General features: G+C 25.0%; 9 protein-coding genes across 18 annotated transcripts; 4 read left to right on the top strand and 5 right to left on the bottom strand.

The window, feature by feature from the left end:
• Positions 1-1,262: 1,262 nt before the first annotated feature.
• Positions 1,263-3,631, bottom strand: LOC139985631 (golgin-45). 3 transcript variants are annotated; one of them, XM_072000198.1, is made up of 6 exons: positions 3,491-3,631; positions 2,496-3,028; positions 2,232-2,431; positions 2,010-2,138; positions 1,658-1,886; positions 1,263-1,579 (listed from the first exon to the last, which is right to left on the bottom strand). In XM_072000198.1, exons 1-6 carry the CDS (start codon positions 3,540-3,542, stop codon positions 1,418-1,420), a joined length of 1,305 nt encoding a protein of 434 aa, XP_071856299.1. In that variant the 5' UTR covers positions 3,543-3,631; the 3' UTR covers positions 1,263-1,417. The 3 variants fall into 3 exon arrangements, with proteins under 3 accessions (XP_071856299.1, XP_071856300.1, XP_071856298.1); XM_072000199.1 differs by having other exon boundaries at positions 2,496-3,022; positions 3,491-3,622; XM_072000197.1 differs by having other exon boundaries at positions 2,496-3,037; positions 3,491-3,606.
• LOC139985632 (uncharacterized) lies at positions 1,490-7,986 on the top strand. 3 transcript variants are annotated; one of them, XM_072000202.1, is made up of 6 exons: positions 1,490-1,618; positions 4,709-4,916; positions 5,351-5,544; positions 5,997-6,242; positions 6,606-6,882; positions 7,727-7,986. In XM_072000202.1, exons 1-6 carry the CDS (start codon positions 1,590-1,592, stop codon positions 7,772-7,774), a joined length of 1,002 nt encoding a protein of 333 aa, XP_071856303.1. In that variant the 5' UTR covers positions 1,490-1,589; the 3' UTR covers positions 7,775-7,986. The 3 variants fall into 3 exon arrangements, with proteins under 3 accessions (XP_071856303.1, XP_071856301.1, XP_071856302.1); XM_072000200.1 differs by lacking the exon at positions 7,727-7,986 and adding an exon at positions 7,319-7,558; XM_072000201.1 differs by lacking the exons at positions 1,490-1,618; positions 7,727-7,986 and adding exons at positions 3,665-3,776; positions 7,319-7,558.
• Stck (LIM zinc finger domain containing stck) lies at positions 7,979-10,832 on the bottom strand. 2 transcript variants are annotated; one of them, XM_072000204.1, is made up of 7 exons: positions 10,502-10,832; positions 9,815-9,928; positions 9,572-9,684; positions 9,256-9,448; positions 9,030-9,171; positions 8,664-8,922; positions 7,979-8,588 (listed from the first exon to the last, which is right to left on the bottom strand). In XM_072000204.1, the coding sequence occupies exons 2-7, from the start codon at positions 9,916-9,918 to the stop codon at positions 8,389-8,391; spliced, it is 1,011 nt and encodes a 336-aa protein (XP_071856305.1). In that variant the 5' UTR covers positions 9,919-9,928; positions 10,502-10,832; the 3' UTR covers positions 7,979-8,388. The 2 variants fall into 2 exon arrangements, with proteins under 2 accessions (XP_071856305.1, XP_071856304.1); XM_072000203.1 differs by having other exon boundaries at positions 10,573-10,831.
• A 741-nt stretch (positions 10,833-11,573) lies between these two features.
• On the top strand, positions 11,574-12,805 carry LOC139985635 (cytochrome c oxidase subunit 5B, mitochondrial). The gene is made up of 3 exons (XM_072000205.1): positions 11,574-11,781; positions 11,933-12,006; positions 12,522-12,805. The coding sequence occupies exons 1-3, from the start codon at positions 11,691-11,693 to the stop codon at positions 12,732-12,734; spliced, it is 378 nt and encodes a 125-aa protein (XP_071856306.1). The 5' UTR covers positions 11,574-11,690; the 3' UTR covers positions 12,735-12,805.
• A 704-nt stretch (positions 12,806-13,509) lies between these two features.
• On the bottom strand, positions 13,510-15,146 carry LOC139998365 (cyclin-dependent kinases regulatory subunit). 2 transcript variants are annotated; one of them, XM_072022788.1, is made up of 3 exons: positions 14,863-15,146; positions 14,289-14,443; positions 13,510-14,205 (listed from the first exon to the last, which is right to left on the bottom strand). In XM_072022788.1, the coding sequence occupies exons 1-3, from the start codon at positions 14,919-14,921 to the stop codon at positions 14,105-14,107; spliced, it is 315 nt and encodes a 104-aa protein (XP_071878889.1). In that variant the 5' UTR covers positions 14,922-15,146; the 3' UTR covers positions 13,510-14,104. The 2 variants fall into 2 exon arrangements, with proteins under 2 accessions (XP_071878889.1, XP_071878890.1); XM_072022789.1 differs by having other exon boundaries at positions 14,316-14,443; positions 14,863-15,141.
• Positions 15,147-15,203: 57 nt separating this feature from the next.
• On the top strand, positions 15,204-17,650 carry LOC139998363 (uncharacterized). The gene is made up of 2 exons (XM_072022783.1): positions 15,204-15,350; positions 15,571-17,650. The coding sequence occupies exons 1-2, from the start codon at positions 15,246-15,248 to the stop codon at positions 17,083-17,085; spliced, it is 1,620 nt and encodes a 539-aa protein (XP_071878884.1). The 5' UTR covers positions 15,204-15,245; the 3' UTR covers positions 17,086-17,650.
• A 1,249-nt stretch (positions 17,651-18,899) lies between these two features.
• Positions 18,900-21,437, bottom strand: LOC139998364 (PSME3-interacting protein). Of its 3 annotated transcripts, none has more exons than XM_072022787.1 (7): positions 21,364-21,411; positions 20,815-20,877; positions 20,319-20,421; positions 19,952-20,050; positions 19,620-19,839; positions 19,470-19,534; positions 18,900-19,312 (listed from the first exon to the last, which is right to left on the bottom strand). In XM_072022787.1, the coding sequence occupies exons 3-7, from the start codon at positions 20,413-20,415 to the stop codon at positions 18,999-19,001; spliced, it is 795 nt and encodes a 264-aa protein (XP_071878888.1). In that variant the 5' UTR covers positions 20,416-20,421; positions 20,815-20,877; positions 21,364-21,411; the 3' UTR covers positions 18,900-18,998. The 3 variants fall into 3 exon arrangements, with proteins under 3 accessions (XP_071878888.1, XP_071878887.1, XP_071878886.1); XM_072022786.1 differs by having other exon boundaries at positions 20,815-20,923; positions 21,364-21,382; XM_072022785.1 differs by having other exon boundaries at positions 20,815-21,437.
• A 276-nt stretch (positions 21,438-21,713) lies between these two features.
• Positions 21,714-23,345, bottom strand: Rps7 (ribosomal protein S7). 2 transcript variants are annotated; one of them, XM_072023077.1, is made up of 5 exons: positions 23,210-23,345; positions 22,676-22,846; positions 22,213-22,394; positions 21,974-22,124; positions 21,714-21,821 (listed from the first exon to the last, which is right to left on the bottom strand). In XM_072023077.1, exons 2-5 carry the CDS (start codon positions 22,844-22,846, stop codon positions 21,744-21,746), a joined length of 582 nt encoding a protein of 193 aa, XP_071879178.1. In that variant the 5' UTR covers positions 23,210-23,345; the 3' UTR covers positions 21,714-21,743. The 2 variants fall into 2 exon arrangements, with proteins under 2 accessions (XP_071879178.1, XP_071879179.1); XM_072023078.1 differs by lacking the exon at positions 23,210-23,345 and adding an exon at positions 23,034-23,180.
• Positions 23,346-23,749: 404 nt separating this feature from the next.
• On the top strand, positions 23,750-24,822 carry L(3)87df (cytochrome c oxidase assembly factor COX20 lethal (3) 87Df). Its single transcript, XM_074111608.1, has one exon. It carries the CDS (start codon positions 24,161-24,163, stop codon positions 24,533-24,535), a length of 375 nt encoding a protein of 124 aa, XP_073967709.1. The 5' UTR covers positions 23,750-24,160; the 3' UTR covers positions 24,536-24,822.
• Positions 24,823-24,950: the final 128 nt, after the last annotated feature.

Below are 24,950 nucleotides of genomic sequence, written 5' to 3' on the forward strand. Positions count from 1 at the left end.
GCCACTAAGGTAACACAACTTGCGTGAAAATAGATCGCATAAATAACTCGTCCAGCATCTTCTCCTTCTCAAAGACTTAAACAGAAAATTTGATTGTATTTTTCAGGCATTTATCTTTTTCAATTTTTCATTTTTATTTTATTTTTCAGTTTTATTTTATTTTAGGATTTATAATTATCATTTGATAATAATCACACGCATAAAATTCTTTAACATCGTACAACATTCATTTATCGAAGACATATTTCATGAAGAATAAACGGTTCTTTCTTTATATAAATATAACATTTGTTGCTTAAACAAATATTTGCACTAATATTTGAAAATAGTCCGTTAGAAATGTATTTTCTATTTATAAATCGAATCACGTATCATGATTTCCACTCGTTATCATTCTTTCGAATTAGAGAACACATTAAAGACCGATCTTTTGGATCAATTTTTAATTCTAATATATGTACGTATGTAAATAAAAAGATGCAAAGAGGAAGATAAAGGGGAAAACTAAAGAGTTTAATCATATGCGCGCACTTTCTTGATTTATCGCGGTTATTCATAACGCTGATTTTTTTCGAACTTTTTAAAGATACAATGACTTGTGAAAAATTAATTAAGCAATGGATGTTACATATATAAAAATACCCGCGGAATTATTTCGTTACAAACCGTTCGCGCTCGTCCAGAGTCGGCGTTGATAAGAACTGACATGTTACACCTGCGACCGCTAAGCGTCGACTAATCGTGGATTTTCGCAGTCTGTTAAATAACGCGGGATCTTGCGTTACGAAATGCGTATATTAGTTTGTTAAATTAATTATATTTATTATATTTTAAGGTTTATCATCTACTACATTTTAATAATATTAATAAATTAAGCAATAATTTTCACTTAATTGAAGGTAACGCACAAATAAGCTAATTAAATTTTAATGTTTTTCATTTACCATATTTTAATATTTCGATAAAAATCGATAAATTATTTCTTTTTTTGGTGCTATAATTAATCTCTTGAATCTGGAAATTTATGTTATATAAAAATTACAAAGAAGTTAATTTGATAGATTGTCACAACTTTACGATATATGAATCTACACAGAATGTTTTGAACGTGAATAAAAGAATTTCATACAGTTAAAATAATATTTAAGATTCTCTGAAATGTATTCTATTTTCCACATAAAATTCAGATTAAAAGATGCAAACGTTCTATGAATGTTTTATATATAAAAAATCGTACAATATTATATATTGACATTATGTGATTATTTTTTTATTGTCATTTTATGTTATTATAAATAAACTGACAATTCTAAATACAAAAATAATATAATGCATATAAGAATTTAAAATGATATAATGTTATATAATAATTATTTCGCTATATATGAGTTATAGAAATATATATGAATAAAAAATTTTATATTTGTTTAATTTCACCACTACAATGAGAACAACAAGTTATATTTGAATCACTTTGTGGAAGAAATATTTGGCCACCAATTGCAACAGCTGCTCCCATCACTGCACTGCAAGCTACATCTTGTCTTCCTGACATGAGCAACTTTGGACTCATAAGAAGCTGTATATAAATGAAAGAAATAAGTATACATGAAACAAGGTAAAATAAATACAAAATAAATGTGAGATGAAAACTTACTTGTTCTGCAGTCTTTTCGGCAAGTGTTTTCATATCTAAACCAGTTATATTAATTTCTCTCTGTAAAGTAATATTTTCTACACCACATAATAATTGAACTTTTAGAATTTCTGCAAGTTGACAACAGCCTTGTGCTAAATCTATTATATTTGTACTTGGTAACATATGCCTCCTCTTGCAAGAAACAGTTCCAACATGATCAAAATTTTCACGCAAAATACTAAGTATCCTTAAATAAAAAGGACATAATATATATGTATTAAAATACGTATGTTCCTGATACTTAAAGTATTTTATAGAAATATTTTCATTAATAAAATACATTTTATGTAAATGCATGTAAGAAACATACCTGTATGTTTTAAGGGATATATCTCTTATAAGATTTCGATCCTCTAGAAGTCTTTTTATTACTTCTTGGAGATCTGTGGTTCTTTGGCACAAAGCTGCTTTCCATTTTGCAAGTTCCTCAACCATTAAGCTACCAAAAATTATTGAGAGTTATGTATATTATATATATTATGTATTATTATAAATGAGCCATGAATATTTATATTGAATTATTTTCATTTACCTACTGGCTAAGAATTTACTTCTCCAGACTTCACATTGACCTGCCAACCACTCTGTTTGTTCTTGATGCGTTGATAAATTTTCAGCAGAATTTAAAAGAGCTCGAGAAAGTTGCAATTTATCTTCAGTCAATAAATGAACTTTTGTTTCAAGATCTTCTCCAACAGCAGCTACTAATAAATTTTTTAATTCTCCATTAACCTATTGTAAAAAAGAAAAATGTATGATATAATATTATTACTTTAGTAATAAGTAACATTAGTACCTGTGCTTGAAATCTCAACTGATTTTCAAGTTGACTATTTTCTTCTTTAAGCTTTTGTATTTCCGCTTCGTATGCCTTTTTTTCTATCAACCAATCACTTTCTGTAGACTTATCTTCATCTACTGTCTTTAAATCATTAGATACCTTTGTTTCATGAAGTTTCATTGCAGCAACTTGAGAAATAGCCAGATTCACATTTACATTACTTTTTTGCAATCTTCTATTCTTGTTTTCATATGGAATGATTGGATTGACTGCAGCTTTATAAGGTTCATAAGGAATAAACTTTGGCTCCTTTAATTTTAATGAATTTAAAATATGTTTCTCACGTTTTACATTAGTAACATGCCTTGGTATTAAATTTACTATTGGACCATTTGGCATAACTGGAGGAGTTGAACTTAATTGTTTCAAATTTGTTGGATGATAAATTAATGTTTCACCAAGACGGCACTTTGTCTGTTTAACTTCAATTTTTTCAGCCGTTGCATTTTCCATTCCATCACCTTGCGTACGTTTAATACAGCCTGTAACTATTACATCTTAAATATTAATAATAACACATTAATATATAACATAAAAATGAAAAATTTTAATGTTAACAAATATGATACTAACTATTTTTATTCATATTGTATATTATTTCCCATAATTAATTGTTTTCCCACATGTTCTGCTATAATAATTATTAAGCAAAATAAAGAAACAAATATCTTATTACTTATATAATGATAATATTACTACGAAACTGAGAAATTGTTACCTTGTGATCATTATCATATTAAAAGTAATTGTCACATGTAGTTTATTTTAAATATATAAAAAACAATAAATATGCAAAATTATATGAAATAGGATATGTTATATTAACTATATTAAACTATATAATTATGTGAAATAAGGAAAAACTAAGTTTAATTATAAAAGCAAAAGAAACAAATATTTTATAAAAAATGGAAATTTATATAAGTATGTATATAAACAAGAAATCTAACCTTGTGACTTAGTTTGAGGTTCATCTTTTGTAGAATTTGAAATACTGGCCATTTTCACTTCTATTTGGTAGAAATCTACTTAAAATAATCTTAATATCATTTCATATCATAACAAATTATCAACTACTTTTTATCGGTCATTATTAATCTATTGCTTGACGTATTCAATTTAGGAAAAGAACTCAACGAGACATGAGTAAGAAAATATGTATCAATACCAATGTATGCATCATGTTTAGGCAAAAAGTATAAGGACATTTTTTATGCAAAATCTAATTTCCACTGCGTAGGTACATTTATCAAATAATATTAATTTTTATATTTTTTATGGATATTTTAGAATTCTATAATATTTTGATAAATAGTGACTAAAGCAGAGGGTTAAAGTATTGAATGTATTTAAAATACTGCAATAATGATAAAAAACGAATTATGTAAAATAGGTTTTAAACTTCTAATCTTTTTTGTTTGTGTATTATTATCAATATAATATATTGTGTTATTTTTTAAATAAAATTTCACGAAATAATGATAATGGCACTTCCAGTATTCACAAATTTATTATATATATATATATATATATACATATATATATATATGTCTATAATAGTATAGAAAATTTGAATTATCGAAATTTACAAAAAAATTTGATTTCTATACAAATTTTTTCTTATCTAATATCGATAATTCAATTGTTATAAATCACTAGTCACCAGAAAATAGTTTTAAATTCTTATAGTTGGTGAGATCATTAATTATATATTTAACACAATAAAAAAAGACATTAAAGAAGAAAATTAAATTAACAAGCATTTAATACATATAAATTAAATTAAAAATTAAATAAATTAAAAATTATAATTTTGCAGCATAAAAAGATATTAATTTTGCAATATCGTCAAATTATAATCTGAAACATCAATTAAATTTTATTATAAATTGTAACCTTTTTTGCAATTTATAAATTTTTAACTTAAAAACAAAACATTACATATTAATATTACTTTATTAAATACGGTAAAGTTTAATGATATAATAATGCTTATAAAAAGATTTTATAATAATTATAGCGATGTAATAATTTTATATCTTGAACCGTTACCATAATTCTTATATTCTTATGAATTCAAATTTTAACTTGAAATATAATAATAACATGTTCGTATACCAATTGAACTGTAACAAAATAATATAAAAAAAGTAATAACCATTCCAAAGAATAAAAGCTATGGATAAAAAAACATATAAAAAATATAAACGAAGGATCGCACAAGCTGTAGCTAAAGTCGATAATAAGGCTCCAAGATTTGAAGTGTCCGCATATTACAAACCGCATAATATGAGAAGTGACATAAATCGAGTAAGAGAAATCGACAAGCAAAATATAAAATTATTAAGGCGGATGAATATAATTACTCGATTAAGGGTAAGGATAAGATAAGTATAAAAAGTTTTATTTCTGTAATAAATATCTTTTATTCCTCATTATTTTCTATCCTTTTGTATACTTATATTACTATATCTTACTATTGATATGTCTTATACTTAATACTACCACATCATTTCTTACTATGATTATATTTAGTATTGTAATATAAGTAATCTTAATAATTACAAACATGTATTGTATAAAGTATATAATCATATATGTTTCATAAAAATATGTACAATTTTCTAGTAAAAGTATTGAATGTATTTAAAATACTGCAATAATGATAAAAAACGAAGCGATAATTATGAAAAATAGGCTTTAAATTTTTAATCCTTTTTGTTTGTGTATTATTGTCAATATAATTAACTGCAATAATATATTAATTGCTTTTAAATTAAACTGAAATTCATGATGTATCCAAATTATAGACAAATATCGATTGCTGGTTACCAAAAATAAAATATAAATCAAAACTTGAAAATCAGGAACTAAAAAATGCACAAGTCATGAAAGAAAATAAAAATTTATTACGAAAAATTCGTAGAGCAAGTGCTAATTATCCTACTGTCGAGTTTATACAAGATTGGAAAGAAATGAAAATGAAAATGAAACACACTAAAAAGTAAATTATTCCTTAAATATTTCCTGGATATATATTTTCGTTTTCAAAGTTTTATGCAAAACAATTTTGAAATTAATTTTACTTAAATTATAATTATGACAAAATTTAAGTTACAGTATTTTTTAAAATTTTTGATTAAAAGAACACTATCTTTTTATATCTCTTTCTGTCTTATTATAATTTTAATAAAATCAATATGACATATATTCATATCTTAAAACACTTTATTCTTTCCATTCTTGTGTTAATTATGAAATTCAACTTTACTTTGTATTAATCTTAAATTTTCAGAGCATAGAATTTTGAAAGCTAAAATAGAATTTTAAAAATGCAGTTGGGAGATAAAAACACAATAATGAAATGTAATAAAAGAATAAACTTTATATCATATTATTATTACACATTACACGTAATGTAAATGTTTATATCATATTGATGATTAAATTCTATAGATATCAGAAAGAACCTACAACACATACCATTGGATTGCAATCTCCACAAGATCATTGTATAATTACAGATTTATCATTGCTAAAACATATAAATCCGTCTATTCGAACCAAATGTTTTTTTGAAATTGAAATCCAAGGAGATCAGAAGTTAGGATCCATTCATTTTGAACTTTATGATGATATTGTACCTCGAACGTGTACAAATTTTGCGGAATTATGTCGTGGATATAATGGCTTATCGTACAAGTAAATAAAATTAAAATACACATATTTTGACAACTTTAAATTTTAAAAAAATAAAAGAAAAATGATCTGTTTTCCTTCAAAATTTCTGCAAAATTTTACTTAAAAGACGTGAATGATGTGTGCAGTTCTATGCAATACATTATTTTGATAAAACACATTTATTCAAAATATTACTTTTATGATATTATTACTACAAATATATATATATATAAATCCTTAAGCCGATTTCTTTAGAAAAATTTATTAGGACAGAGGAGATATTCGGTAAAGATATCTAAAAAAAAGTCTACTTTTCCAAATGAATAATATTTTTTAAAGGGAGATAAAATTACATCTCTAGGAAAGCTATGCTTTTTCTGATAGGAACACACCGTTTCATCGAATTGTATCCAGTTATTGGTGTCAAGGTGGAGACGTTACAAAACTTAACGGATGTGGAGGAAAGTCCATATATGGTGAATCATTTGAGCATGAGAATTACAACTTACGTCATGCTGGTCCCGGAATTTTGTCCATGTGTAACGAAACTGAAAATACATGCAATTCCAAATTTAATCTTACTTTTAGACAATTGGAAACAGTAGATGGGAAAAATGTAGTTTTTGGGAAAGTGATTGCAGGTCTCTCAAACATTTATAAGGTAAATTTATTTCAATTACATTAAAATAAAGATCTTATTCATTCCTAAATTTTTCTAAATATATGAAGAATACTTGTTACTTATATAATTATCTTTTAATAAATTATTATAAATTTGGAAAAGAACAACTGTATCTTCTTTCATACTTTTTATTTAATACATCTTTTTATAAAATAAGGAAAATTAGAAGTATATAACAGTTAATTAAAACTATACCGCAGAAAATCACAGAAAATATTTTGAAACATTAAATATGCAAATTTTTAGCATACATGGATCTATAAATCCAAGAAATAGATAAAAAGTTTAACTACTGTACTGCAACAACTTTTTATAAACTTATTTACATAACAGATTTGAAAAATAAAATTGATTCAAGAGTACTTAGTAATAATTTTGAACATGAACACATGTTAATATATCTGATATTTTTTAGATTGAAGAATTTGGTACAAAAACAGGAAAACCATTTAAAACAATAATTATATCCAATTGTGGTATTATATCAAGATATGTAAAAAATAGATAAAAATCAAGCAAAGCATAAGAATTTCACTTAATTGGTGAAAGGCAGAAGTCTTTGATACTATAAAATCAGTGTTAATAGTTTAATTACTTTATCGTATATAGAAAAACATAATTATATCAATTACTTAATTAATTTTTCTCTCAAATGTTCTTTCTTTATATCTATACATTGTATAAAAACATAAAACATTAAAAAATATATTTAATTTGTGTACAATATTTAATAATAAACTGTACTTTATTATATTAAATTATGTTTCTTGTAACGTGATTGTTATTTTTATTTAACGTCTTCGATACAGCGCTTGTTCTCCAGATATCGTCATTTGACGGCCGCAAACTACGGGCAAGAACAATTGTGTAGAGTAGCGGATTGTTGACAATTGACAGTAAAATTGATCTCAGCCGATATTCAGTCGACGTTTGACCCTAGGAATGTATTCGGGGTGATCAATTATAATCGATACTCGTTAATTAATCGGTTAATTAATCTATCCCCATTTCATATGTTATGTCTATTATGTTACATTAATATCATGATTAAATTATTCAGATAAACGAACACAAATATCATAACTCAGTGTTTATTTTTCATTCAATTTTTATACAATATCATCGAATTTTCTATATGCAATTTGTTTTATAAAATTTGAGTATTATTAATAATGGTTTGAGTATCTTTTTGACGTGTAAAATATATTTTTATATATAAATGCAGTTATTCAATTCATATATAACAATGAGGCACTTTAAAATTCATGCATATAACAAAAATATTTCATATTTATATAGATATATTAAAATAATTATTATGATTAATGCATAGTTTAAATATAATGATTTAACATAAAATAATGTTAGCAATTAAGGCATAAGTATGACGTTATAATACAATAACATAAACTTTCATTGATAATATTAAGAAATATTTCATTTTACATTCAATTAACCATAAGCTGACATATGTTGTTTATATGATTAAGCTGGTAGTCTTTTAGGATTTAAATCATACATTCGGCGCATACGTTTTTTCAATTCTTGTGGAAATTTATCGTAACATTTTTTACAGGCGGGTTTTAAATCAAATTCAAAAAATTTAGTTTTTTGATTCATTTTTTGATCGCAAAATGCACAGGCGAAATGATGTACGCACCATGCTTTATTCAAAGCTGTAAAAACTGAAAAATTCAAAATATATTATATATTTACTTTCTTCTTAAATTAGAATAAAATTTATAGAATAATATACTAACCATCACCAGAAATTACTTGATTACATACAAAACACAAATTACCGAAAAGTTGATGGTAATGTGTTTCACAATAAGCTAAACCTTTTTTTTCATAATGTCGATGACCTAAAAACGGCTTTTCACATTTTGCACAAACAAAATGTTCAACATGCCAATGTTTACCTAGAGCAGTTACTACTCGTTCCTCAATCGGACGTCGACATGCACCGCAAATTGGAATTCCCATTTTATCATGACATCTCAAACAGTATAGCTCATTCTGAAAATGTTAATAATCAAAATGTGAATTATTAATATACTAAGTACTAATATATTAAGTAAAAGATAATACTAATAATTAAAGACAACACAGTTATAGATACATACCATTTCATTGGCAGCATATCCTGGTCTAGAATTAACCTCTCTAGCATCTGAATTAAGTTCTATACCACAAGCAGTACAATTAAAATGATATGGATGATAGAGTTCTCCGCGAAAACGGAGAGGTTTGTCATCAATTACACCACTAAAAATTATATAATATTATATACATGATAGACAATAGCTAAGTAATATATATATATATAACTTTAAAAATCAAAATTCATACTGGCACTGATGACAAATATATTTTCCAAGTGCCCCAGCCTTAACACGTGCGTTACATGTATGGCATAAAGCTCTACCCTGACATTTAATAAATCCTGCATCAGCTAATTCACCATTGCATTCTTCACAACGGAAACATCCTGGATGCCAATTAGCATTCATTGCTTTTATTACACGGCCAATAACAAATTCTCCTTCAAATAAAAAAGTATAATTATATTCTTTCCTACAAGTGTTTTTATGAGTTCTATATGAGTACATTATTTTTTTAAATTTAAGTATTTGTCATATTGTAATAAATAATTAAAACAACTTACCACATTTTTCACAACAAGGTGCAAATAAGACATGGAAATCATGTTCACAATATTTGTATCCTTCGAATTCATAGAATATTCCATCTGGGAATGGACGGAAACATTGTGCGCATCTAATAAAATATTTTTTATTATAATTGATATAATTTTTAAGCAATATGTAAATTACATAGAAACATAATATAAATGTATACAAATACAAACTTAATATAATAACTTGCAATAATAATCAAATATTCTTACACAAAGCATTGAGGATGCCATAGCTCTCCATTTGAATTAACAATCTTTTCATGAGGCACAAAACCTTCTCTACACCGAGAACAGAACATATTATCCAAAGACATCCCTGTAACACTTTTTATATAAAGTTTATATTATTAATGGGACTAACCAACCATTATTCTAATATATATAAAACTACTTTAAAATTGGACTTAAAAGTTAATATTATAGTTTCTTCTCTTTCTTTTGGTTGTTCCTCCTTCTTTGTTTCAAAATGATTAAATTCATATAATACATTTAAGTTTTCCCAATTTATTGCAAATGTACAATATTTAAAAAGTAAGAAAATTAATGTACATTAAAGATAATTAATATGGACATGTTATACATATATGTATATATATGACGAAAAATCATAATATACGCAAAAACTGAAAAATTTATTTTCACGACATTTTTATAAACTAAAAAAGAACGATTTATAGCGCCTAGTGTAATGAATATTTCATATATCTTCAAAATTGAATGATATGTAAAAATAATTCATTTTTACTATAATCGCCATAAAAAGATAACTTTTCTTTTACAATATATAAATATAAAATTGTATAAATGCTGCATATTGTATTAATATTTATATTATATTCAAGTTAACGTTTCGAATGTCTTACAATATTTCATAATAACGGATTTAAAATAATATACCTGGAAATTAATTTTGCTGGTGGAAGATATCCTATAACACTATGTTTCGGAAGAGAAATAATTGTGCTTACCCTGGCATTCTTTAATGGTAAAGGAGAGCTAATTTATTAATTGTCGTTACTTCCTTTTTCTTTTAATTAAAAAAAATATGAACGTTATATATTACAGATTATTTAAAAAAATACCTAGTATTTTTCTAAACTAAAAATTATTGTTGTGTATTATTAATATTATTAATACTTTTTGAAATGAAACTTTATAGAAAATACACACATCAGTGTTACTGGTTGTATATTAATTCTTCGTTTTATATTTAGAATAAAAATTACGTCATCAAAGAATGCACCGCTTTTTCTGTAATAATCAGTTAACTGCAATAGCCAATCAAATGTAAGGAATGTGGACTTGCCTTTTGTGAAATGTTACTTCAAACAAGGAATTAAGGTTATGTAGATATGAAACTTTAATAATTATTAAACAATTAATGTCTTTATACATATTTTAATATCGTTATTTTCTATTGCAATTTTAGTAATATAAATGAATATTCAAAAGATTGCCCGTTTTGTTTAAATATATTTGTAAGATAAACATCTACAGAAATATAATTATGCAATGTATCAATAACAATTAATTAACATTTCATGTTTCAAAATTTTTGACAGTTTTTGGATAATGTTAAAATTTCAGAAATACTTTTAGAAAAACGATAATCAAAATAATTACATACATAAAAATTGCAGGGAAATATAAACTAAGAGACCGTTCCAAGTTAACTTTCAATACCATAAATAATTATGATATTTACCATAAAATTATTTAAATTTTTATATAGTATTTAAAATCTCTGCCTAGTAACTATACAGAAAAGTAGCTACATATATACATATACGCGTTCTCTCTTTTCCTTTCATAATTTTGCAATATAATATTTATTTTTAAATTACATAAAAATATTAATAAGTTAAATTATATAAAGTACATATCCAATTTCGTAAAACTACATTTAAATTGTTTAATTTGGCGCTGTAGGTCGTCATATGGCGCTGTAATCAACTTAACTAATCGATCGAATAGTATCGTTAAGATAGGGTTGACACTCTGCAGCTGCTTTCCTACGAATTGTTTGTGCTCTGAAGAGACGTTTCCCTTTGACGAAGTATTAACCACTTACCGTATAATTTGCAAAATGGCATGGTTATGTAGTCGTACTATTTTTCAGTCATGTCGACGACAATTTTACCGCGATGCTGTGAGATATACAAAAGAGAAGGAAAAGAGTAATATAATTATTTAAATAATATTAGAATTATTTAAGTGTGCTGCGTTTTCTTGTTACGTAATATAAAAATATAATTTATTGATTTTACATCATTTTTGATTTATGTTAAGTACAAAATTCAATATTTTCTAACGAAATTCTTGTTTCAGCTTTTGCCGATCCGCTAGAACTAGCCACGGGTTTGGAGAAACGTGAGTTACTTGCTGCTGCCGCTGGCGATTTTGTAAGTTTCTACATTTAATAATTTTCTGAATCAATGTCACACTTCGAATTCTACATATATTAATAAGATATTCTATAAAATAAATTTTTTAAATCAAATTTTTCATGTTATTTGCAAACTATAATTTTCTTCTAACGTCATCACAAATTAATTAAGTTGATTAAAAAATTAAATTGAAATTAATAAGAGAGAAAGTAATTTGATGTGCATATTCTGATGTAAATCTTTAATCTATTGTTATTATGTATGTATATCTATATGAAAAATTGTTAAATTAAATAAAATCAAGTTCGGCCCATAAAATGTAAATTAGAACAAATAAATTTATCAATATATTTTCATATTTATTGAATATATCTTTTATATTTGTGAGACATATTAAAATTATTTTACAATGCATCTTCGCATGTGTATTATAAAAATAAAATATTATACGTAAAAGTTAAGAATTATAAATTATCCTTCCTGTCAATATCTTAATTAGTTATTATTTATAATTTATTATCTTATTTCAGGATCCATATCACATGAAGGCCATAGAAATATCGCGTGATAGCACAAAGGACAATCCAAATTTAGTACCAAGTGCATTCAAAAGTCGTGTTGTTGGTTGCCTTTGCGAAGAAGATACTGCACACGTGAATTGGATGTGGTTGCATGAAGGACAGCCACGCCGCTGTGAATGTGGTCATTGGTTTAAACTGACTGAAGTCGCTCCTTTAGGATAAGATTTTAATTTAATGTCATTTCTTGTTATTAGTCATTTGTTTAAAATATAGAATTAATACCATATACTAAATATCGTGCTATTTATTACCTTCTTATATCCTATCTTCATCTTATATATATCCTTTAATTCCAAATAAATTGTTAGTAAATGGAATAGTAAATTATTACTAACTTGTATCATGTTTAACATCATTATTTTAAGATTTTTATCATTTTCAAATAACTTCTATGTAAGGTCTTATGAACTAGATTTTTTAGAAAATAATAAAAACAAATTTTTCTATAAATTTTCTTTGTAGAAATATAAGAAATGTATGAAGCTGTATTTACTATAAGAAATATTTTGAAGATATTAATTTCTGATTTGTGTTTCTTATTACCTTTATTTTAGTAAATTCTACTACAAATTCTTTTATACTTTCTATTATCTAAATTTATAAACAATTATATAATTCTGAATAATGGTATGTAACAATTTAAATAGTATTAAGTGTAAATTGTACAATGATTGCTATATCATACTCATGGATACACTTTATGGAATTTTAAATCATAATTCATTGATTTTTTAATTTTGCAGTTTTTATAGAAGTTTATGATATATCTAATGTTACATTATTTATAGTACATAAAACTATATTATATTTACATTATTTCAAAATTTAATTATATGTATTAAATTATTTGTAGCATTGTAATATTACATATTAATTTATGCTATATTACTTATACAAATATAGTAATTTAAAACAATAAATAATAAAGTACTAAAGGTATATTTGAAAATATATTTTAATAGTGATATGTGATGGATACTATTACATTCTATGTAAAATATCTAATTTATTAGATGATTATATATATACTAGTATATTTGTAAATATAAATTTTATGATTGTGAAATATTGTAAAAGTTATATAAGTATATGAAATTTCTTTTCTATATTGTATATTGTAAAAATAGCGAATTTTAATATTTATAAATTTATCACAGTCTCAATGTAGTTTTAGATTTATATATAGGTACTTCATTTTCAAATTCACAACCATAAAAAAGATTACTTAATATTATACAAAGATCAAACTAATGAACATACTATTATGTAGAATTCATTTTGTATTCTGTACAGTAATTACCTTTATATTGTTATAGATTTCATAAATATTAATTGTACATATTTGACTTAAGCATACGAAACATAAGTTTCTTTCTTACGCACAAAATTACATACATGACAGTATGTTCTATAAAAATTCCACAAGAATTCTATAATTCTTCTACATGAATTGTATAATTATGCTAACTTGTATTAACTTATTATGCTTTGAATCTATTATAAATAGTATTGAAAGTTCCTAGAAATTTGTTTTAAACACAATATACACTTTGATATTCTCTTTGAAAAGAGGTGTTCCTTGTATTTGTTAAAACATCAGTTCTTGGTCTACGAAACAGTAGTACATGTGGTTCTAAAACATAACAGGTATATATAGAAAACTATACTAACTATAATTGAACTGAATGAGATTGTGTTAATATTATAATAAGTCACCATGTACAAGCGTGTTTATTTTTATACCTGGTACATGCATCATATAATGTACCCAGCCTGGACTTTGTTGAACTCCTAAATTTCTCCATTCTGTTTCTGACATAAGATGAGTTTTTGGAACATGTCTTGCTAAATCAACTGGCAAAATAACATGCCTGTAAAAACATAAATGTTGAGTAACTATAGCTATAAACTAATTCTTATTATAATTATATTTATTTAATTATTATGTAAATATTATATAATTAAAATTGTTATTTTACTTACAAACAATAAATTAGTTCTAAATTATTTCATCCTTTACTACATACATCATTCGAATTATTTACTTTCAAATGAACATAGAAAATAAGGAAGATAAGAACATAATGTAAAGTGATTCTCTTAATGTATTTCTCAAATGAAATAATGTAATGTAAGGTCAAGCATAGATAAATTAAAACCAAATATATCAAATATATTAAATTAAAATTAATATATTTTATAAAGTTATATGGTAAAGATATTTTGTAAATTTTAATACTTTAATGGTTTATAATATTTTAACATGAATTAACTACTTTTTCGTACAAACCTATATTCATATTTATCATCGTTGTATTTTTCAGAGTATTGTATTTGATCAGCTGGCATTTTGAGTATTAAGATATAAAGATATAAAAATTTTTTTCTTTTATAAAATTTGTTTTCATAACAATTGTATATATGCGTACAATAATAAATTTCACCTTGTTTTCCAGGACGTCAAATAAATTTCAATGCTAGATAAATTTGATACAAGGTGTTTTTTAAAAGCTACAACAGGTAGTAACAAACACGTTTAAGAAACAAATGCGCCCTCTTCTAGTTTTACTAAAAAAAGAATCTATATCTACAACATCTACAAAAGTATGTACATATACTAAAATATTTATTTTATTATTATAGATTAATAAAAATTTTAATAATTATCACAAAATGTATGATCTATGCCCATTGTGTTCGAAAAATGGCCTTAAGAATAAAATAATATTATTGCAAATTAATTTACAAGAGGCTGTATGGGTATGTGAAGAAGAAAAGGTAAACTTTTTATTATCTTTTTTATTTAAAATGTCTGTTACATATTTCATAATGTTTATTTGATTATTTTTATATTATATTTTATTATTTATATATAACCTCATATGTAACAACAAAAATAAGTTCACAGAATAAATGTGATTATATATTTGTTCTATTATCAATACAATCTATTATCATTTTATTATTGTATTAAATTAATTATTACTTTCTGTTTTAGTGTGTATGGCCTTTTGGATATGAAGATTTTGTATTTTATCCGAGAACAGTAGGAAAATTCTGGTCTTATTATTGGGATGATTATAAGCCAACAACACCAAGATTAAAAGAAAATCTTATAACATCAACTCCATCAAAGCTACCATCATGTTTCACACCTGTAATACCTACCAAACATATACCAAAAGAAGTTATCAATAATTTAGATATGCATCCTTTAGAGAATATCAATGCTACAAATAGCAGTTCAAATATAATAAACTCAAATACTAATTTTGATGATCTACATATTTCTGTTTCTGAAAAATCAAGTATGATATCAAACATTGATATCAAAAAAGAATACAATGATATTAATACTTTAAATAATGAAACTATTGTAAATAATGTACATAGCAATAAATTACAATCAATTAATGATAATATAGAAGATATAAAATTTGAGAATGAATGGAAAAATGAAGATATTAAAGAAAAAAATGATATTTCCATAGAAAATGTTATAAGTATGAATACTGTCAAGAAGGCACCAAAAATAACAAGTATTGAAAAAACAAACATTATTATTTCTAATATGAAAATAGGAAATCCGATCCCTAATGTTAAGTTAAGAAATGAAGAATCTGTTCATCAAAAATCAAAAAAGGAAATTTTAGATGTTGAATCTGTAGATGTTACTGGAACTAAATTGAAACCAGAAGTTGAAGAATTACCAAATCTAGAACCAAGTGAAAATAATGAAAATATATTAAAACCTAATTTAAATATAACTATGATGAAAATAGATGGTTTACCACCTATCACATTGTCATTTGAAATTCCAGGATGCTCTACAGCTCCTGAAACAGTAATAGCTAATACACAATTAGGTAGTTATAAAAGTAATAATACAAAACCAAACAGTTTCGAAGTGAAACATACAGTTGTAAAACGGAATATAAGTAGTGGTAAAATATATGAGAAATTCAATTTTAGTGCAATTAAGAAAAAGCTGGAATCAAATAATTCCAGCAACACTAATAATAACAAAGATAATATTTCTAATGTGAAGACACAAATTCAAAAAGTAGAAAATGATCCACCAGAACCAAAACCAATTTCAAATGAAAGTGCTATTTGTGTATCGAATGAACTTGATAAGTCTTATTCTTCAGATATGAAGATACAAATTCAAAAGGTAGAAAATGATTCACCAGAACCAAAACCAATTTCAAATGAAAGTGCTATTTGTGTATCGAATGAACTTGATAAGTCCTATTCTACAGATATGAAGATACAAGTTCAGCAAGTAAAAAATGATTCACCAGAAATAATTTCAAATGTGAGTGCTAGTTGCGTACAAAATCAACTTGATGAATCTGTAATGTCCTTATCAAATCATGAAATTATAGAATCTGATGCTGTAGGAGTCAATGCTAGTGTAAATATAGATACTGTTTTGGAAGAGCTTATATGTAATAATTATAGTATTTCTGAAAATATAAACGATGACTGGATAGAATCTCTATTAATCTAGCATTAAATTAAATTAATGATATACTATAATTAATTGTATTTAGTTACTTTATCTGAACAATATTATACAGTTCCCTATCTCACTTATTTATAGAAAATAATAAAAATAATATGTCATTTTATATTATACAGTCCTATTATACAACTAGAATTTTGTTTACTTATGGAAATAAAAAATTGTTATTGTTTGTAATTTTAAACTGGAATCATAGAATAATTTTTATAAATAGATTTGTGTTAATTATGTTCACTTATAAGTAGACATACAGCATACAAGATATATGCAGAGATACTGGACGAACGGCTGAAGGCAGAAATAGAAAACAAACTGGAAGAAAGACGGATTTAGAGAAGGAAGAGGAGAGACCGACGCAATATTCGTAATAAGCCACGTAATAGATAAGCAGCTGAGCAGAGAAAAAGAAAAACTATATGCCTGCTTCGCAGACTTAAAAGCGGCGTTCGACAGGCTAAACAGAGAGAAATTGGAGGAGAAAATGAGAAAAATGGGGGTTAACGAGAAACTAATTCGAAGGATAAAAGAGCTGTACGCAGAAACAAATTTATTTAAATTTAAAGAAACAGTCAAGAAAATTTTTAATAATTTTTAATGATTTAAGAAATAAAATGGAACAAGGCTATCAGATCACATAGTTACGGTTTTGTGGTCACATGGCCAGCAGCCACGATAGAAACAGAAAAGTGTATCTTTGTCAACTCCATTCGCACCCGCTAGATCCCCTCCATTAGTATAAGCTCTATATTTACATTGCATGCAATTAATTACATACAAAATCGGGATAATATTATGCAGACAAGATATCTGAGAGTTAAAACTTTAATTCAATCGTTGAAAAATTCAAAAATTCACCTTATAGACCGAGAAATTTAATTTTTTTTATTTCATAAGAGATGCGTTACACCATTTTACCGCTAGGTGATCATAATGTTTCATGGCCCGACAATTGGACGAATTTTTAAACAGTCAGGCAGAATATTTAGATAAAACTAATCTCAATTAATTCTTTATTCTGTTATTTAATTTATTTATTCTAGATGAAGTTCATTTTTAAACGAATTTATATTATTTATTAAACTTTCATTTAAGCCTTCAAAAATTGAATAATTCTGCCTAAGAGCCAAGAAATTTGAATTTTGTAATTTTGTCACCTGTTGCGTGAACATAATTAAATATTAACATATATACACTTCAGCTGTAAATATTGTAAGATTAAATGATGGGAACGGTATGATTATTAGATTTGTTAAATTAGTTTTTTAAACATATTTCGACATAGATAATATATACTGATATTTTCTAGTAGTTTTATGTATATAATGTATGTTACAATATAATACAGTTTATGCATAAATTGCCACGACGATATATTTAATAAAAATGGTCTTTTTAATATAGTGAGTACTGCCATGATGTGATTGTTTCAAGGTATTATAATTGTACATAATACATTTTGAAAATATTCTAAGTGAAAGAAATTATCACATAGTTTATAATTCAATTACCTAATGAATATAATATTTAAATGAATATTTTTAAAGAGTAATAATAAAGTAATTCGAAGAGTAATTACTATTAAATGTATAGTAGGTATTTTTCTATTTTCACAATTATGAATTGATGAAGGAACAATTGCAACAGAATTTTAAGATGTTCACAATGAGTGATGAAAAGGAAACAAGTCTGTTATACAATATAATATATTTTTTAAAAGATTGCAATAATGCAATGATGTCAAATTACATAATATATGAAATCAGAACAGAGTGAAAGTGAAAGTAAAATATGCAGCAAAATTATTGCAAAAAATATATTTATATTGTACAATTACAGTAAATTGCAAAATAAAATGATTGTTACCTATGAATAAAAAGGCGATTGTAAATACTTTGCATTCAGCTTTTTTCTTTATCTTTCAAAATTTTAATTTTTCGACCTAACAGATCGTATTTGGAATGATTTGGTTCCGGATCTTGATCTGTATCTGAACTACATTCACTATCACTAGAATCTTCGTATGTGCCAAGGCCAGGCAAAATTCCAATACACTTCATGCCTGTTTCATTTGTTATATTTTTATGTTCTAAAGTATCAGTTTTGAATGTGGGTTCACATTCAGCTATTATTTGTTCATTTAGTTCACAATCTTCTTTCTTTGATGTGTCCTTGCTTTCATCAGATAACTTTCTTTTAACACCCCGTGCAAGATCTACATAAATACAATATTAAAATAATATTTAGATTAGGATATTAAGTATTAAAGTCTTTTTATGCACTATTTATAATCTTCAATTACTCTGAATATAATTATCATTCTTGCATAATAATTAAATAATTTATAAAGATGACATTAATTTTTTATTTACCTTCTTTTTGCTTTTCAGGACGTTTAACTACAACACCAGCTAATAATTTTAATTGCGAAGTACGACTACAAGAAGAAAAAATATATCTCTTAACATTATAAAATATAAACATAATAATAGAAATAAGCAAGAATTAAAAATATTTATTACCTTCCAGAAGAAATATTTTTATTTACAATTTGAGGATTTTTTAATTCTTGTTTTAATTTTTCATTTAGGGATTTTTCTTGTAATGAAGCAACAGCAGCTTTGAAATCTCGCATTTCTTTTTCTTCTTCAAGATTTTTTTTACGCTCTTCTTCTAATTTTGTTCTATCCACCAAATCCAAAAATTCTACTTCATCATCATCTAAACCTTTTATCATATTTTCTGTGAATGAAAAAAATAATTACATAACACAATGAAACATATAATTATAACTTATAAAGGAATATGCATGATTTTATGTATTATTACATACATTCTAAAATTGTTAACTTACTTAACTTATGTGCTTCCTCATATTCTGCATCTCTTTTGTTTTTTTGTTCTTGCAATCGTTCATATAAAGATCTTGTATCATATGTTTCTTCTGGAGCTTCTATAAAAATCAGAAAACACATATGTGATACTTTTATAATAATTAATAATAAAGAAAATAAGTAAAAAATATAAGTATAAATAATTACAATTGGGTCATATTATTGTAATTACAATTTAAATCATTCATTTGTGAAAACAATAAAGGCAAGAACTAGGTATCTTAATTAATTTTATACATATTGCAGCTTTTAATTAAATAAATATTACTATTATAGAAGATAGCTGAGATATAATATATACATATAAAACAAAAATATGAGAATGACCTAATGGTTGGTCTGCAGTTCGTACACGTTCCCATTCTTCTTGTCGTATTCTTCGCTGTTCTGCAATTTCAGCTTCTGATATAAATCCTGAACTCATAATGATCTACAAAAAAAATTATACAAGAATTACATATACATAAGATTACATTGATTATTTATTTGCTATGATTAATAGTTGACATAACAATATATAGAAAATAGTAATTAACTGTTCAATTTCTTATTAATTATAATATATATTCGACAAATATAATGATTATTATTATTTCTTATCATAATATTTTAATAAAATTAAATAGCGAATATTATATAAGAAAACATTATTTGATTCTAAATTTTATGAAGAAATAAAAATGCGAATATCACTTTCCAAAGAATGAAGTTAAAGAATAAATGCATAAAAGTAAAACTTTTGAATATATAAAAAAGTGAAAAAGGAAATAAAATTAGTAATGTTAATACTATACATACTTACAGTACTTATATTAATACTTACCACTCTTATGTATACTAAACTTTGACAGAGTAATAGTACAAGAACTATATATTTTCAGTGTTTCTAAAGTTTTTATAAACATTCAACATTTATAATTAGTTATCCACTCCTTATCATAACGTAAATGTTAAAATAAAATTTCTTTAATACAATTTTTTGAAGGTTTTGATATTCAGTACTTAGAATTCTAAACATTAGATTAAGTGACTTAAAACATTAACATTTTTCTAGGAATATTTGACACTCTAAATTTTAAACACGAAAAATTTCCTTTTTTCAAATTTGTTAATTAACAACAAATGTTAACGATCTTTTCATTTAGTTAAAATATTCTTAGTGTATAGATAAAATTAATAATGTTCAAAATTCGTGATTAAAGATAAATACATATTTAATATTTTCTAAAAGATATGTAGGTTAAGTTCTAGATTTAAACTTAAACAATTATAAAATTACAGAGTTATATACGTTGAATATTTTCTTATAAATAGATCTCTTATTTATACAATCAAAATTGGATTGAACAACGTTTTATATTATCCTATCAACCTATGTCACGAAAACGACGCTCGAGCTTGAAACACTGCAAATTAACTGCTCGTACTTAGGTACTCCAACATTTTATGCGCATGCGTGAAACAATATATACGTATAATATATACACACACTTAGACGTATATAAAATATAAATGATTAAGTTTATATATCTATTATTTTGTGGTTTTTAAATTTTCCATATTTTGTACTAATCTGAAGAAAATAAATATACAATATATTATTAAACTTCTGTTTTACAATTATAACACAATATGATGCATAACAAATATGTTAAATTTTGATGATTAATATTACAAATTTCATGAACTCAAAATGGGAAAATAACAATCTGCAAAGAAAAGTATTTCAAATATTTTTATTCTTTAAACAAATTATACATAAGTTTCTGGGAATTCAAATGTTACATCCCGGCCTGTTAGCTTCTTATAGACGGCGGCAAAGGTATCAACCTAGTAAATGAAAATGTTGCATTAAATACCTTATATTAATTGACATTAGAGAATACAAATATGAGTAATTTATATTTGTCACGTGCACAAATAAGAATGAAATATAAAATATGATACATTACAGAAAAATGTATCATTAAAAATGTATTTACCTTGTGTTCAATGTTTGTTTGCTCATTTTTATCTAAATGAACTTTAATAAGTTGTGTTCCATCAAGTTTAATTCTGATGCGTTTTCCAACAATCTCTACAGGATACACTAAATCCTCTAATAATGCATCATATACTGCAGTTAAGGTACGGCTGGAAAATACATTTATTTATTATTAGTTTATATAGTAATATATATACTGTATACTCCATTAATATTTTTAGTAATAATATAAAATACCTTCTAGGCCTCTTTTGCTTATTCTTAGTACGTGTTTTTCTTGTTGGTTTGGGCAAAATCTTACGTTCTCCAACAAACATAACATGCTTTCCAGAAAATTTCTTTTCTAGTTCACGTACAAGTCTAGTTTGAATTTTTTGAAATGCCTTCAACTTTGGCATAGGTACATATATAATAATGCACTAGAACAAATATTAATTTACTTTATATATATTATCATACATTTTGAAATCATAATTTTAATTTCAATATTATGTATCTAATAGGCTGTTTTGTTATTTGTAATGAAAAAAGTAATGAATTATAAATACTGTTTATTATATAGTTTTTGAATATAATCAGTTTAAATTCATAATTAATTAATATTATCAGTATTAGCTGCTAAATAGATACTGAATCAAAATTAAGTTATATAGATGCAGTAATTGAAAAGTTATTGTGGAAAATAACATGTCATTTTTACCTTTTTATTATTAGTTTCTATTTCACGTGCTTTAGTGATATAAAGTTCTCTTAATTGCGATTTTAAATCACTATTCATTTCCAGTTCCAGAAGAGCTTGGGAAATGCTGGCTTCGAACGCATCGGGTTCGGCCCCGCCACTTTTTATTATTTTAGCGTTTGCTGTGAACATCTGAAAAATACTTTGAGGTTAAGATTTCTTCTTGTTTATATACTGATACTTTATGTCTTACATAAATATTCTATTTAATGATAATTTTAACTATAGAATATGAATTTTATTTGAAATTCGTGATGTAGACAAAAATATAATTTTAAAGTTAAATGCTACAAACTACGATATGCTGTCAAATAAGTACATTGTATCCAATAAAATCCAATTTTATCAGATCTTATATATACGATCCGAGGAAAAATATTACTTCGTCTGACACATCGTTATGTTGTGAATAACATGCAAAGTATCATTTAACGTTTTCTAGTACATTTTAACTTCGTTTTTAACTAAAAATTAAATTGTAACTCGAATGTATACCTTAACGATATCCGTACCGTGTAAGAAAGATCTAACATGCCTTCAGATAGAAATGCCAACCGTTCTGCGCACAAAATGTCTCTATATTTCTATTGTATTATACTATTTATTATAAAATACAAAAATATGATTTTTCATTCGCTATTATATCATTAATTATGTTTTAAAAAATATTCTAAATTTATTAACTTTACTTAAAAACATTTTCTAATGATTTAATTCTAAAATTTTTATTATATTCGTGTTTTCACGAAAATTTGTTTTCTAAAAATTTTGACATATATTTTTTATAGAATAAATTATTAGATAAATAAAACAAGTTTTTAATATAATTGTAATATATATTTTTTAATACACTTTTTGTATCTCTAGGGATGTGGTAATTTGCTAAATAAAATTTCTTAATAAGCCGTCACATAATAATACCTATGAACAGGCCTCGATACTCATATACAGAAGCCTAGAGAAAACCGTCCGGAAAGTGAACTGTGACTAGTTCTGAAAATCATCATGGAAGAAAGGAAGAAGACACTTTATGTATCTCTGTCTGTCTTACAAGATCGCGAACTTTGTTGTCTTCCATGGTAATTTTTTACGATTAGACACGACTCAATCTTTGAGCGGTTTTCCCTAGCGAGTGTCGAAGCTGGTTGATATAATTGTGAGTCATAACGTTATTTATGTATATCTTTTGACTTACAGATCTAACATAACAAATCGGCCTTTCAGAAGTTTTATTTCATATATCTTAAGTCTTTAAATGGATTTTGCCTGAAAGATGTATTTACTCTAAGGAAAAGTGAGGTCAATAGGTATGCCTTACTTCAAAACATAGTAGGATTAGAACACGTTCAGGGTAATGCCATATTACATGATAATTCGTGTTTTATAAAATATACATTTCTTATTGAATTTGAATAAGACATATAAACATTCAAAATATATATCATCATGGAAGATGAAAGAACTGTATATCATTATGAAGAAGGAAAAGAAAGAAGGATGCCCTTTACCATCTTTGGTGAACCAATAATTAAAACACATTGTCAAAGAAATGCTATGATATCTGCTATTTCTGGTGGCATGGTTGGTGGTTTAATAGCATTTTTGTTTACTAGTAATCCAAGAAGGTCTACACAAATAGGAGTAATTACTTATGGTGTAATAGGAATTACTGGTGCACTTTATTGTACATACGATGAAATACAATCAAGAAGTGAAAGAAGAGAATTTAGGAAACTTATGTATATGGAAACTCATAAATCCCAAATCAAGGATACAAACTCAGTTGATAATGTATCAAACCCAAAACTTGAAAGTATTTAAAGTTTTTATTTACACAAAACATCCTATAGATACAAGTACATAGGTTTTCTTAAATGTGAATAATGTATAAATGTAAAATGTAATTGATTTATATTTGTAACAAAATTTATATTTTGTTATGCTTATGTATCAATTTGTAATATTATGCAAATAATTATTATATGTTAATAGAAAATAAAATGATGTGAGAATGTCATTACTTTCTTGTGTAGTATGTAAATACAAGCAGATAATAAGTGCACATCAATTAATAATTAATAAAACAATAATTAAACAAAGATCAAGAATTAAATTGTTTTCTCACATCTTGTTCATGCTAAAATTATTAAGTGCCCCATTGATACAATTATCCTTTGTCTATACCTTACTTAATGTACAAATTAATAACAAGTTCTAATACTTTCTATATAATAGA

Source organism: Bombus fervidus, chromosome 3, assembly GCF_041682495.2.
Source record: "Bombus fervidus isolate BK054 chromosome 3, iyBomFerv1, whole genome shotgun sequence".
NCBI classification, from domain to species: domain Eukaryota; kingdom Metazoa; phylum Arthropoda; class Insecta; order Hymenoptera; family Apidae; genus Bombus; species Bombus fervidus.

Excerpts from the sequence above, each read along its gene's own strand:
- LOC139985635 (XM_072000205.1), top strand. The coding sequence starts at position 11,691 with ATGGCATGGTTATGTAGTCGTACTATTTTTCAGTCATGTCGACGACAA. Across the intron at positions 11,782-11,932 it reads TACAAAAGAGAAGGAAAAGA|CTTTTGCCGATCCGCTAGAA; the intron begins GTAATATAATTA and ends TTCTTGTTTCAG. Across the intron at positions 12,007-12,521 it reads CTGCTGCCGCTGGCGATTTT|GATCCATATCACATGAAGGC; the intron begins GTAAGTTTCTAC and ends ATCTTATTTCAG.
- LOC139998365 (XM_072022788.1), bottom strand. The coding sequence starts at position 14,921 with ATGCCAGCTGATCAAATACAATACTCTGAAAAATACAACGATGATAAA. Across the intron at positions 14,444-14,862 it reads GATGATAAATATGAATATAG|GCATGTTATTTTGCCAGTTG; the intron begins GTTTGTACGAAA and ends ATGTTTTTACAG. Across the intron at positions 14,206-14,288 it reads AATAAACACGCTTGTACATG|AACCACATGTACTACTGTTT; the intron begins GTGACTTATTAT and ends GTTATGTTTTAG.
- LOC139985631 (XM_072000197.1), bottom strand. The coding sequence starts at position 3,542 with ATGGCCAGTATTTCAAATTCTACAAAAGATGAACCTCAAACTAAGTCA. Across the intron at positions 2,432-2,495 it reads AGTTGAGATTTCAAGCACAG|GTTAATGGAGAATTAAAAAA; the intron begins GTACTAATGTTA and ends TTTTTACAATAG. Across the intron at positions 1,580-1,657 it reads CCGAAAAGACTGCAGAACAA|CTTCTTATGAGTCCAAAGTT; the intron begins GTAAGTTTTCAT and ends ATTTATATACAG.
- LOC139998363 (XM_072022783.1), top strand. The coding sequence starts at position 15,246 with ATGTATGATCTATGCCCATTGTGTTCGAAAAATGGCCTTAAGAATAAA. Across the intron at positions 15,351-15,570 it reads GGGTATGTGAAGAAGAAAAG|TGTGTATGGCCTTTTGGATA; the intron begins GTAAACTTTTTA and ends TTTCTGTTTTAG.
- LOC139985632 (XM_072000200.1), top strand. The coding sequence starts at position 1,590 with ATGAAAGAAATAAGTATACATGAAACAAG. Across the intron at positions 6,243-6,605 it reads TATAATGGCTTATCGTACAA|GAACACACCGTTTCATCGAA; the intron begins GTAAATAAAATT and ends TTTTTCTGATAG. Across the intron at positions 6,883-7,318 it reads GTCTCTCAAACATTTATAAG|ATTGAAGAATTTGGTACAAA; the intron begins GTAAATTTATTT and ends GATATTTTTTAG.
- Rps7 (XM_072023077.1), bottom strand. The coding sequence starts at position 22,846 with ATGTTCACAGCAAACGCTAAAATAATAAAAAGTGGCGGGGCCGAACCC. Across the intron at positions 22,125-22,212 it reads AAGCAAAAGAGGCCTAGAAG|CCGTACCTTAACTGCAGTAT; the intron begins GTATTTTATATT and ends TGTATTTTCCAG. Across the intron at positions 21,822-21,973 it reads AAACAAACATTGAACACAAG|GTTGATACCTTTGCCGCCGT; the intron begins GTAAATACATTT and ends TTCATTTACTAG.
- Stck (XM_072000203.1), bottom strand. Across the intron at positions 9,685-9,814 it reads TGGCATCCTCAATGCTTTGT|ATGCGCACAATGTTTCCGTC; the intron begins GTAAGAATATTT and ends ATATTTTATTAG. Across the intron at positions 8,589-8,663 it reads TCAAGTAATTTCTGGTGATG|TTTTTACAGCTTTGAATAAA; the intron begins GTTAGTATATTA and ends TGAATTTTTCAG.
- LOC139998364 (XM_072022785.1), bottom strand. The coding sequence starts at position 20,415 with ATGAGTTCAGGATTTATATCAGAAGCTGAAATTGCAGAACAGCGAAGA. Across the intron at positions 19,840-19,951 it reads TGAGGAAGCACATAAGTTAA|AAAATATGATAAAAGGTTTA; the intron begins GTAAGTTAACAA and ends TTTCATTCACAG. Across the intron at positions 19,535-19,619 it reads AAAAATATTTCTTCTGGAAG|TCGTACTTCGCAATTAAAAT; the intron begins GTAATAAATATT and ends TTCTTCTTGTAG.